Source organism: Triturus cristatus, chromosome 4_1 (assembly GCF_964204655.1).
Source record: "Triturus cristatus chromosome 4_1, aTriCri1.1, whole genome shotgun sequence".
NCBI classification, from domain to species: domain Eukaryota; kingdom Metazoa; phylum Chordata; class Amphibia; order Caudata; family Salamandridae; genus Triturus; species Triturus cristatus.
The window spans coordinates 881,023,511-881,037,327 of NC_140585.1; the positions used below are offsets into that span (position 1 = coordinate 881,023,511).

At 49.4% G+C, this 13,817-nt stretch overlaps 1 protein-coding gene across 1 annotated transcript in view; it reads left to right on the plus strand.

The window, feature by feature from the left end:
* The window catches only part of LOC146855703 (uncharacterized), a 1,104,791-nt gene that overhangs the window by 491,049 nt on the left and 599,925 nt on the right, over positions 1–13,817 (plus strand). The window contains exon 48 of the mRNA XM_085653597.1: positions 2,791–2,826. Coding sequence (XP_085509723.1) covers positions 2,791–2,826 — 36 coding nt within the window. The remainder of the gene's footprint in view (positions 1–2,790; positions 2,827–13,817) is intronic.

Consider the following 13,817-nt stretch of genomic DNA (forward strand, 5'->3'; position numbering starts at 1 on the left):
CTTGGTGAAAGTTCAGTATTTAGAGGATGAGCATTTTGAACAGTTCCCATGAATAACAAGAAGATACCTGTAGAGGAGAAGTGTTGATGATGTCCAAGAAGAGTATGAGGGCCTCACAAAATTGTGACTTAATGACAGAAGATGGAATTGGGTTTCATCATCATAGGAAGTTGATTTTAGAGACTGTAGGAGGGTGAGGTCAAATATTTTGTAGTTGTAGTTTGATGGAGTGGTGAGGAAAGCTATAGTAGGGGCTGTGTAAGATTTAGCAGCTTGGGCGGTAGAGTTGTCAATGATGAGTATGATTAAACCATTTATTTTAATAATTAATCACTATGTAAATACCTTCTGTATGAAACGAGGGATTGAGGTGGGGTGGATTGGAGCAGTGTTTGACTGCTTTGAATAATTGTGTACTTTACAATTTCGTTGAGAGTGGAGTCTCATTAGTAGTCAGCTTTGGGTGACTGGGTGGTGTGCATTATTTTGTGGGTGGTACAGTTAACTAGGGAGTTGGATCTAGCCCATTTCTTATAATGTGTATGTATGTATGTTTGTTAACATTCAGAGTATGACAAGTTGTTGAGGGTTTAGGTTTGACCATTTTGTCAGCACATTGAACATGAATGTCTAGAAAGTTCTTGCTCTTTTAAACGTGCAGAGAAGGGCTTCAGGTCTGAGATGTAAGAGGAGGGAATTAGATCAGTGTCTAATTGGAAAGAAGTTCTCAAATATTTTTTTTGTGCTATTTCAAAAATGACCTGTGTTGGCTATTGTGGGTCAATAGGAGACTGAAAATGATGTGTTTTGTTCTCATTTGTGGACATGGAAGATTGTCCTTTTATAGGCACAAGACTGTAGAGCTTAGCTTTTCAAGGTGAAGAAAGATTAGAAAAGCGAACTCTTTCCTTTTTTTTTTAAATTATCAATCTATGGCTTTCTCCTTATCACATTGCTGAAGCAACCTTTTCCTGGGTGGTAGGGTAGCATGACAAGATTATACTGAGCTGAAATACTGCTTCATTTCTCTCAGGATAATAAGGAGCAGCATTCTGATGATGTGATCATGCATACCAAATAAATACTACATGCGTCCATTGACAATTCTGGGTGCCACGCCAACTAAAGCACTTTCATCAAACAATTCTTTTCATGTAGGGGCAAACTGTCAGGAAAGCAGGCAGTTTTCACTTGGAAGGCAGAGGCAAGGGCCTTTTCTGACCTGGCGACCTAGTGGTCTGTCCTACAGGGTCTAAAGTTCTCCCTTCATTCAAGAAGGCTTCACGAGGCTTGTGGCTTTGAACAGGAGGTCGCTGAGAAAGGGCTAGCACCACCTCACAGGGGTCTTAAAATACTTTCATGATTTTCCACAAACCTTGGACTTAGCAAACTCTTCAGAACTGTCTACCAAATGACCATGCACTGCAGCACCGCAGCTGGAGGATCACAAAGCCCTGCTAATGTAGCTCCTCCTCCTCTTGCTTTTGTTCTTCTAAAAGGTTAATTCACCCCATTCGTGAGGGTTCTTGAATGTTTGATGGTGACCAGAGAGCTGGTCTCTTCACAGAGGTATCCCCTGTGCATGGTAGCAGACTAAGCATCCATCCGCATCTAAGTGGGAAATACATGCCATCTTGCACTAGGAACAGAAGTATCCCTTTGAGAATGACAAAGATGTGAGCAGGGTGTTTAGTCCTCAAAGAATTGACCAACTCCTGGCAAGCTCTGTCACAAACCAGGCAGTGATACACATAGGGTAGGGTTTGCTCTTTCTACAAACATGTTAAATAGATCTATTCATTTATTCTCTACCCTTGTCGTAGGATCATATGTCATAGGTGACACGTTTTCTATCATCTTTTTATAATTGGATGTTCATTTAATTGTAGTAACACAATGCCCCACATCAGTAAGATATTGTTGCTGCTGGCACACACCTAAGATTATGATTGAGGGAACCTCCATTGTCTATTTATGCCATGCAGAGAATTGATGAAAGTTGGGGTTTGGGAAATAGATGTATTTTAATTTATGACGGTTCTGTTGGGGACATGCGTTTTGTTCTAGGGCAAGGAAGAAAAATAAAACATGCCTCGTTTCTCTTTTAAATCAGTATTGGCATGGATTGATGCCTCGCGGGGTGCCAGTAATTAATGCCGATCTACAGCTGTATTATTTTGTGATCATTGTGGCATTAAAGTCTAGCCTGGCGGCTATTGTGCCGAATCCTGCTGTGTGCTGTATTATAAGCATATGAGGGTGTGGTGTAAACAAAATTGCAAGATTCAAGTAATGTAGCAAAGTGCAGAGGTGCACTCGCAGCAGGAAACGTAATACTTCTAAATTTTTAGCTTAAAGTGCACAAAGTCGAGAGGCACTTTAAAATAAATATTCATTAAGTTTATTATATCTAGTTTCTCAATCACATATATTCTCAGATTCGCAAGACAGCCAACACAGGGTTTAAAGGTAATTGTTGCTTCTTCAGGACGATTAGAATCATGAAAAACAATTAACGGAGTATAAAGCCTGTAAGTGTCTCATCATGAAAGGCGTGTAAACATAATCTAGAGTGTTACGGTAAAGGCAGCTGGCATTTATCCAGACTGCCATGTCTTATCTAATGAATATATGGGAATGTGTCTGTCGCCTGGGCCATCGTTAGTGGCTGAGAGCATGCAAATCCAGGCAAAACATTGCTGGACTACCACAAGGCGATCAGCAGTTTTTACAGTATTAACTTGGAGAACATGCTGCATTATTGACTGTTTAACTCCTTTTGTCCCGCAGGGGAACGTGGGGTTGTCTGGCAAACCTGGCAGGAAGGTAAGTTTAAATGCATCTGATGTTGAAGGCATTGAGAGATTGTAAAATTCAAGTGATGGAATTGACAACAAAAGAACGAGCAAACATGATTTCAATAAACACATCCTGGAGTCTTCTTCACAAACCTTTGTTCTTCCTCCTGGACCTCTTTGAGTTAGGCACTTTTTACTCTAACTTACTTATTTTCAATTATTTTATGCCTTAATATTTGACTGAATTAGTCTTTTGTGCTTTACAGTCTAACAAAGCATTAAATGATAAAACATATATCAGCTGAAAGTGTTGCAGGGATTCTGCTTATGCACAGAACTATGCGCAGGAAACCAGGACCTCAGAGAATTGTGGTGTACCAGAAACTCCCCTCAGAACTAAGAACCCCTATCCGACTAGCTTAGTGTCACATTCGTTATCCGAGATTTGGCTCGGCGGTCCCAATGTATAGACAACCCAGAACAAGCGACTTAGATACTCTCAGGAGTGGTGGGAACCCAAAATACCCGTTGGTAGCTATATATCAGTCCACAACAGAATAACAAAGACACTGTAAAAGTTTAAAGAGTTTATTTTATAAACCTCGCGTCCTAAGATGCAGTACTTTGGCTAACACAAGCAGACAAATGGTTAGGATCAGCACCATCAGCATTGTTACAATACCATAGAAAATGAAAGGAGCAATCATAATAATAATGACCGTGGAACACAACCACCCTCCTTTCTCTAGCAACTAATAAGGTATATCTGAAAGAAATACGTTAGTTAGATTCCTCACCTTAGAATATCCCCAGGCGTCAGACTGGATCCGGAAGATTTTTCGTCAGCAATACCCCTTGCGCGTCGCTAGGCGTCGTCTGCGGCTCCGCGTCCGTCGTCGGCGTCGTGCGCCGGAATGACGTCGTCGGAGTACTTAGACGCCGCCCTCGCGCGCTGACGTCAGTTCTTTTTTCCGCGCCAGTAAGCGCAGATCCGGGAGAGCTACCCCTTTAGTCAATTTTTGACTAACTTTTTGATCCTTTTTGATCCTGTCTATCGACACCGGTGCCGGTAGGATGCCTGGGTTTAAAGCCTGTACGGACTGTAGCCGATTGATGTCGGTTACGGACCATCACCGCCGGTGCCTATACTGTTTGGGCCTCGACCACGACGCGGAGTCGTGTTCGGACTGTAAGGCCCTGACCTCGAAGGCTAGACGGGAGCGGTCCCGTAAGCTTCTCGAGATTCGCCACTCGGCTCCGCGCGTCTCTCGATCCCGGTCCAGGAGGAGGTCCAAGGATCGGTCGCGGAGCCGCAGCCGACGTCACCATCGGTCGTCAGGATCAAAGTCTTCGGGTAAGTCGAAGCATTCCAAGAAGTCCAAGAGACGTCATCGCTCTTCGGACTCCCCTCGCCGGTCGCGCGACTCGGTCGAGGGTCAGGGTGGTTCCACCCCCGCGGCTCCGGCGGAGCCGCAGGCGCCGCATCCGTCCCCATACCCTCCGGTCCCTGGGACTAACGCGACGCCGGCGGAAGTCAGTGCCTTCCTCTCGGCCATGAGGAACCTGGCTCCGCCGTCGGCGCCCGCTGGTGCGCCTTCGGGCCCCGCGGACCCGACTGGGTTGCCTTGCCAGCCGGCGGCTCCGGCCCCGGCGCCGTTGACGGCTCCGGCCTCGACGCCGCAAGCGCCCGAGGGACCCGTTCTCGAGTCCCCGTCGACGCCGGTCAACCTTGTCACTCCTCCACCGGCGTCGACTCCGGTTCCACCCCCGACGCCGACGTCGACTCCGCTCGACGCCGTGCCCCAGTTTAGTCCCGGTCCGGGCCCGGCGCCGGTCCGGCGTCGATGGACGCCGAGATCGACGCCGCTAGAGACACATTTTGTCTACCGCCCGGCTCCGTTACTTTCTCCCCTACACCAGGAGTCGGATGAGGGGGACTACTGGGAGGGATCCGAGGATCCTATGGCCCATCAGGCCCAACTGTCCCAGGACTGGGCAGATGAACTGGGGGAGGCCAGTGGTCTGGATACCTTGCCAGACACTGGATTCATCTCTCCTCCGACTGTGGCTTCGGAGGAGGGTGCTGCTTTCTCCGTGGTGCTGCGCAAGGCGGCCGCAGCCCTTGGGCTCGAGCTACCTGCCGTGGCTGTGAGGACGAACGTCCTCACTGAGGTGCTTCAATCTGCAGCAAGCTCCACTGAGCCTCTGCTGCCGTTCAATGAAGCCCTCACTGACGTTCTCCAGGGCACTTGGTCCAAGCCCTCCACAGTTCCTCCTGTGGACAGGAACGTTGCCAGGCGCCACCGCCCTGCTCCGGGCGACCCCAGTTTTCTGTCCCAACACCCTACCCCTGAGAGCCTGTTTATCCAGGCCTCCACCTCCCAATCCTCTTTCCCGACCGCCCCGCCAGACCGGGATTCCACGAGACTGGAGCAGTTTGGCAAGAAACTGTTCTCATCCCTTAGTTTGGGCCTGCGGTCTTTGAACACCGCTTGTCTCTTGGACCGTTATTCCCACTCTCTGTGGGATGCGGTGGAGGACGCGCTGCCCCTGTGTCCGGAGGAGGTCCGGACACGACTTACCCAGGCTCTGGCCGATGGGAGGGATGCCGCGCGACATGCCAAACGTTGTGGGCTTGACACCACGGACTCGCTGGGTAGGGCCATTTCCACCACTGTGGCGCTTCGACGTCACGCCTGGCTGCGGTCCACGTCGTTTTCCGGCGATGTCCAGAGCACTCTCATGGACATGCCGTTTGATGGCACTCGCCTGTTTGGCGAGAAGGCGGACAGTGCGCTGAACCGCTTTAAGGACTCCCGGGCTACGGCCAAGTCCTTGGGCCTCTCGGCCCCGCGGTCGCAATCTTCCGCTTTTCGCCCCTTTCGTGGCCAAGGAAGGGGTGCCTCCTCACGTGCGCCTAGCCACCAGCCGCAGAACCAACCTGCGCGCGGTCGCGGACGTGGTTTCCGCCGAGGCGGATCTGGAGGTGGACGAGGTCAGCCCACATCCACCCCGGCAGCATCCGCCTCAAAGCCTTCCTAGTCCGAGCTTTCAGGCCCATTCCATGCCAGTGGGCGGCAGAGTTCGCCATCACCTGCTCCACTGGCGGTCCATCACATCGGACAGGTGGGTGCTGCAAATCGTCCGAAGGGGCTACTCCCTCCCCTTCGAGACGACCCCTCCAGCCATGCCACCGCAGCACCACCGTATCTCGGGGGATCACTTGCATCTTCTCCACGAGGAGGTTTCCGCCCTCTTGGCCAAGGGGGCCGTCGAGCGCGTTCCGAGCCCAGAAGTAGGTCGTGGTTGTTATTCCCACTACTTTCTGGTTCCCAAGAAGGGCAAAGGGGGCCTCCGCCCTATCTTGGACCTTCGGAACGTCAATGCCTTCCTCCGGAAGGAAAGGTTCAAGATGTTGACTTTGGCTCAGGTTCTAGCTACCATAGACCCCAGAGACTGGATGGTAGGGTTGGACTTGCAGGACGCTTATTTCCACATCCCCGTCCTGCCGGCCCACCGGCGTTACCTGCGGTTCACGGTGGGCCAAGAGCACTTTCAGTTTACCGTGCTCCCCTTCGGCCTCACCAGTGCCCCTCGGGTGTTCACGAAAGTGATGGCGGTGGTCGCAGCTCATCTGCGCAGATCAGGGGTTCCAGTCTTCCCCTATCTCGACGACTGGTTGTTGAAGGCGGGCTCGCCCCAGACAGTCGTCTCCCACCTCCGGACTACGGCGGATTTCCTGCATTTGCTGGGGTTTTCCATCAACGTGCCGAAGTCACACCTGAGTCCCTCTCAGAAGCTCCTCTTCATCGGAGCAGTTCTCGATTCGGCGCAGTTCCGGGTCTATCCACCGGAACAGCGGGTCCGGGATATACAGGCCCTGATTCCCATCTTTCGGCCTCTATCCTGGGTTTCGGTCAGGCTAGTGTTGCGGCTTCTGGGGCTGATGGCCTCCTGCAGCCTACTAGTGCATCACGCCAGGCGGCGCATGCGGGCTCTGCAGTGGGACCTGAAGTTTCAGTGGGCCCAGCATCACGGCAACCTGTCCGACCATGTCTTGATCTCGGAGGGCACTGCACAGCAGTTGCAGTGGTGGCTCACGGACCGCGATTGGGTCATGGGCAGGAGCCTCTCCCTTCCCCAACCGGAGCATGTCGTAGTGACGGATGCGTCCCTCCTGGGATGGGGTGGCCATATGGGAGAGGCGGAGATCAGAGGCCTCTGGTCTCCGGCGGAGTCTCATCTCCACATCAACCTGTTGGAGTTGAGGGCGATCCGACTTGCACTGAAAGCCTTCCTTCCCTCTGTCAGGGGCAGTGTCGTGCAGGTGTTCACGGACAACACCACCGCCATGTGGTATTGCAACAAACAGGGCGGGGTGGGGTCGTGGACCCTTTGTCAGGAGGCTCTGTGCCTCTGGACGTGGCTGGAACACCAGGGCGTCACCCTAGTGGTTCAACATCTGGCGGGCTCTCTGAACGCCAGAGCGGACGAACTCAGCCGCCGGTGCATGATGGATCACGAATGGCGTCTGAACTCCGAAGTGGCGCAAGGTCTCTTTCAGCAGTGGGGAGAGCCTTGGTTAGATCTATTCGCCACCGAAGAGAACGCGCAATGTCAGCAGTTCTGCGCGTTGGAATTTCCAAGGCGGCACTCGCTCGGCGACGCTTTTCGTCACGAGTGGAGTTGCGGTCTGTTGTACGCATTTCCGCCTATACCACTTCTGCCCAGAGTGCTGAAGAAGATCAGGCACGACCGGGCCCAAGTCATCTTGGTGGCTCCGGATTGGGCACGAAGATACTGGTATCCCGAGCCACTCAGTATGTTGACCGATCCCCCGATACGTCTGCCCCTTCGGGAGGATCTTCTGTCGCAGCAGCAGGGGACGGTCCTCCACCCGAACCTGTCCAGCCTCCACCTCCATGCGTGGAGATTGAGCGGCGGCAGTTGATGCCATTTGTCTTGCCTCCTGAAGTCTGTGATATCATTCTGGCAGCCAGGCGTCCCTCCACAAAGACGGTATACGCCTGCCGGTGGAACAAATTTGTGGCATGGTGCACAGCAAAGGCTGTGGATCCCCTTACCGCCCCTCTTTCTGAGGTTCTCCTCTTTCTTCTTTCTCTGGCCCGGCAGGGCTCTGCCCTGGGCACCCTGAAAGGTTATCTTGCTGCCATCTCTGCCTTCTTGCGGCTTCCTGATCAGCCTTCTCTTTTCAAGTCCCCTGTGGTTACACGCTTTCTAAAAGGCATTACTCACACGTTCCCTCCTGTCCCTTTTGTAATGCCTCAGTGGGACTTGAATCTGGTCTTGACATTCCTGATGTGCGCTCCCTTTGAGCCTCTTCACAATTGTCCTCTTCGTCTTCTGACTCTTAAGACTGCTTTTCTGGTAGCCATCACCTCGGCTAGACGGGTGAGTGAGCTCCAGGCTTTATCTTCAAAGCCTCCTTTTCTGTCTGTTCATCCGGACAAGGTTGTCCTTCGGCCTCGTCCCTCCTTTCTTCCGAAAGTGGTGACTCCATTTCATCTTGGGCAGTCTGTCACCTTGCCCACCTTCTTTCCGCCTCCGCATCCTTCCAAAGAGGAAGAGAGGCTCCACCGTCTGGACCCAAAACGTGCGCTCTCCTTTTATCTGGACCGCACAAAGCAGTTCCGGGTGGACGACCAACTTTTCGTTGGATACGTGGGTGCTAAGAAGGGGAAAGCTGTGCACAAACGGACCATCTCTCGGTGGGTCGTTTTGTGCATCAAAATTTGTTACTCTTTGGCAAAAAAGGACCCTCCTGTTGGGCTGCGCGCCCATTCTACTCGGGCCACAGCGGCTACTACTGCCTTGGGACGGGGAGTCCCTTTGCAGGACATCTGTCAGGCGGCGACGTGGGCTTCGCTACACACGTTTGCCAGGCATTATTGCCTTGACAGCCAAGTCCGGAGGGATGGCTTCTTTGGCCATTCTGTCCTCCAGGACTTTCTGGTGTGATCTTGGTTCGCAGACCCACCACCGGGGATGGTATTGCTTGGGTATCTATTCTAAGGTGAGGAATCTAACTAACGTGTTTCTTTCAGATGAACAAGTTACTTACCTTCGGTAACGATGTATCTGTAAGAAACATTAGTTAGTTAGATTCCTCACCGACCCACCCATCCTCCCCGTTCTGCGAACTGACATCTAGGGTTAAGGTTATCCTTTTCAGGCCCCTAGATTTTATTTTTGGCACCAGTGTCGGTCTTTGCATGGCTCTGCGTTCCTGGCGCGGAAGGCTATGTACAAGAACTGACGTCAGCGCGCGAGGGCGGCGTCTAAGTACTCCGACGACGTCATTCCGGCGCACGACGCCGACGACGGACGCGGAGCCGCAGACGACGCCTAGCGACGCGCAAGGGGTATTGCTGACGAAAAATCTTCCGGATCCAGTCTGACGCCTGGGGATATTCTAAGGTGAGGAATCTAACTAACTAATGTTTCTTACAGATACATCGTTACCGAAGGTAAGTAACTTGTTCTATTAGACTAATAGAAGGTCTCTTAGGCTTAGTGGAATCACATCACAGGATCAGCTAGGCTCTTCCTGCTTCAGCTCTTCGTTTCGAATGTAACAGAAAACATGCTACTCTGTAATATTAAAGGGCTCGTCTTTCAGGTATTGGCAGCTTTATGTATGTTATGTCTAAAAAGTGGTACGATCAACCTGAACACAACAACCTGCCCCATCTATTGACCCAGACTCGTTCCTTACACGGTGTACAGACCAAGGTCACTGCTCGCTGTTTAAAGATGTTAAACAACAGACGGTTCTCATGTGAAGCAAAGTCGAGTCAGCAGTTCTCGAATGAATAACATGTAACAACAGTGTCGCGTGCAAAAGCAGCAGAAGCAGCAAGCTGGCTTTCTAACAGCCATCGAGGTTATGCTAACTTAGCGTTGTACATAGGGCGTGGTTAACCCACACTACATCCCCCTTTGATCGGACTACTAACCACTAGGGGCGCACTTATCAAGAACGCAGAGTTCAAGTTAGAAAGAACGGAACCAAGGGCATGAACTATAAGTCCATATAAGGTAAGTGTAAGTTCGAAAAGAAAAAAAACAGAAAAAAGATGTCGTCAGGTGGTAAAAACCATGAAAAGTATGGGAAAAAATGACACCTCTCGACACATCAAGGGTCGAATCATGACAAATAGTCAATCCATAAAGGTATAGGCACAATAAGTTGCAACAGCCTCCAAGAGGAAATCATTGGAGCGTTCCGCAAAAGTATCTGCCATCCAGTTTAACAGAGGAAAGGAACACACGTGTTCACTCACAATCGGAGCTTCCAGCACCACACGGGGACAACAGGAAGGTACCTCGATATAACTTCGTACCAGAAAGTCAATCGCAGCCTCTTCTATGGCCCAAGTACCAAGGACTCCATGTGCCGCACCCAAGGCCATAAACCCAACACCAGAACATTCAGACTCATGAGCCGTTAAGGGGCCCATCAGTTGACCAAAATCCGGTACAGGTGACACCGAGGTTGAAAGGCACAAATCCAGAGCCCACTGGAAAGGACAATCCAGGCAGTGAAAGACAGGTTGTACACAAGTAAAGAACGGAAACCGGAAGGACAATCCATACGCGACACTTAAAGTCGCCAGGGGCAACGTGCCATAGTATTCAAGCATCCGGTTGCGCAGATGAAACAGCTGGGGCATGTTGTCTCTGCACGCAAGTTGCGCAGCCATTGCGTAGAACGCAAACCAGCAAAAGTATTCCAGCAATAAGAGCAAGAAGCAAAGGAAGACCTCCGAAGACGATGGAACAAATAGAATGAAAAAACGCGGGGATCACACCAAAAATAGTCTGAAAGGAGGTCACGAGGCCGGAGCCCACTAGTTTAAAAAAATTAACTATGCCAGTCGTAGACGAGGCATTAAAGATAGTCTGTATCAATGTTCCAAAATGGAAGGGGAGGTCAGTATTCAAAAGCGCCTGCACCTCTGTGCGGGTGTTAGCCACGTGAAGAAGAAAGGTTTCACGGGATGAAGTTAAAGCGACCTCCCTTTGAGACAAAAGAGCCCTTATTCTGCTCATCTGGTTGAACTCTGCGCTCAAGGTTGGAATCGAAGGCCAGATATAAACATCGAGCCGGCCATGCGGGGCGGGAAAAGGACATTATTACAGCAAACTACACGCTGGGAAACAGTGACTATGTACGGAATGCCCTTCAGCATCCCACAGCAATTCTCATTATTTAAAAGCAAATAACTACCGCTAGCAAGCAGTGTAAATGAAGGGGTTATAACTGGTACAGGAATACCTTTCAAAACGCAAGCTAAATTAGGAGCGTGTACATTGCAAGCACCATGTAATTGTATATGTCTACACACTACAGAATGATCAGGAGCAGAAGTGCATTCCTCACCTTTCAGATAAACCTCTGTGCCCTCCCGCATGCATCTATATGTAAATGGGAGCGACCAAACTTCGTGCAGGAACGCACTACCAAGTTGTTCATATCTGCCCAGAGCATAATGTTTCATGCATTAACTAAATTTTAAAAGCGAAAAAGGTAAAGTGATTACGCCGTGAATAAGCCACGTGGCCGAATTTAACTCGGCAATAGAGAAAGGCAAAGGTTCTAATTTCTCAATGTGCAGTAATGAATAAGTGGCATCTTTCATAGACATAAACTGTTGCTTTGCAGTCAAGTTAAAAGGGAGGAACAAAGAGGAAACATTCATGTAATCCCAAGGAACTTTCCCTGCCTTTAACGTTTGCAAAGTCCATGCAAATTGCATAACAGAACGCAACTGATTCTGGCCATTGTACAACACAGACAAATCATCCTGCACAATATCTACGACAGATGAAACAATATTATCTAAAGTGTAAATCCTAGAAGACAAGGTATTTATACTATTATCAATCACAGCCAACACTTTTTCCATATTGGCTTGGTCAATAGCACGTAATCTGGAGGCAGCCTCAATTTGCGACAATTTCCAAACTTCATTGTAAATAGCATATACCCATCATTTGGACCTGCCTACTGCAGGACCTTTAATAAAATCATTCAAATCAATTTTGTCGTCTAAACGTAACAAATGTAGCTTAACAGACGCTAATGTGGAATGTTGCAGCCATGACTGGCATAATTTACCCACAGAGTAGGTAGTTACAGTGTGTGATGATTCAAAACGAGGATCTACCCTGACTTGAGTGTACCCAGGTGTCAGTGCTAAATCGACGTTGACAAGAATCTGAACCAGTTTGCCAAACCAACCAACCCCCAGGATTAAATGCCGAAACATTAAAGGTGGAGTTGGAAATAAGGGACAGCAACTTAAGAAGGGAAAGATCTGTGTAATTACCCCAACCGGGATAAGCACCCAGATCCGGGATTGCCGGGGAATTCATCCTTTTAGACGGAGATAAGCCAAAGCACGTCGTCTGAAAAATAGATGAATTTAAAAATAACATGTGGTTAGTGATAAGACAGGCACGATGCAAAGCTTCTGTCCCCTGAACCTGCCACGGTTTAGTACCCCAAACCGATTTAAGATCAACAGTAGTTTTCCATAGCTCGTAGCCTCCGACTGCCAATTCGTCCATAAAGGATTTGGAATATAATAATTTGGTATGTGTCAACCGCACCTTCGAGGCGGTTTCAGGTGCCATCTTAAAATAAAAGGAGGCCGGCTTAGACACACTGAAATCCGAAAAGTATGTGAACTTGTTCACTAACGTTGCAGAACTGCCCTGATGAGGGGTTGGCAATGTTCCCATTGTGTGTAATTAACAAAATTCCGAAATGTATTTGCTCTGTGTAGGAAATGTTTGCCATAATGTTGATAACAAAATTGTTCACCATAATTAGCAGAATTTAAATATAAATCCTCAGCATCAAATGCAGCATAATATTTTAGATCAGAAAACAGTGCTTCTATTGCGTGTACATCCCAATCATCAGATCTAATATTCTGTTTAACGACATCACCCATAGAAACACGAAATACATTAGGCACATTAATCACCTCTGTAGGTCCATGAATTTGAAATTTTACAGCATCCCAAGCAATCCCATCACGCACAGGCCAGGCAGTAATGTTCACAAAAGTCTGGTCCCTTTTCATAATGTGTGATGAGGAATGGGGTGCCAAAGTCCCATCAATGGATTCAACCGAAGATCGCTTATTCAGGTAGTGTCCATTTATAGTTTTAAAAAACACCACCACAAAGCCAATTGTCATGAACAAAAAAACACAGATTAGCACCAGCCAGATGTAAGTCCATGGTGCCACTAAAAAATGTCTCTTGAACCAGGCAAAAAATACAGCAATTTTGGATGGGGCAGTGGAAGTCATTGATTCAGTGTCAAAGGAAGAACGGGACTGGTCAATCGCTGTTGAATGTAAAAGAGCATACTCAGGATCATCAGGTAAACCACCATCAATAGGCGGTATAAGAGGGGAAGCAACAGCATGCATCTCAACGGTAACCTCAGGCATGATGGTCGAGGGCGGCAGCACAACAGAATTTCGCAGAATGGAAGGGCAAGAAACTGAAGGTGTCATACTATGAAGTATCGGCCACTCGCTGTAGCTTGACATTGTCAATCGAGATGTACCTGTTTTCCTTGCGACCAGGAAGTGGTGGTAAAATGACTGTACGGGTACCCTGGACTCCAAGCACCGGGACTGGTGCACGATAAGAGGGGCCAAACTCTTTCTTGTTCTCCACCTTCTCACGGACCAGATCACCAACTCGAGGTAGCCAGCCGACTACCGGAATCTGGAGCTCAGCTTCACATGTGGAGGGTACGTGTTCCTTCGCCAGAATGTCTCTTGCTTCTTGTAGATTCTGTAATACAGCACAGTGATCATCTAGGTCAAAAGGCGCAGCAGCCGCCGCCATGTCTAGACCCTCAAGGTCCGGGACAAACATTCGTACTCCAAAGAGCATCATGTATGGGGTCCGCCCACCCAGAGACCTTCTAGGGAGATTATTAAGTGCACGTTGCACGTCATACAAGTGGGT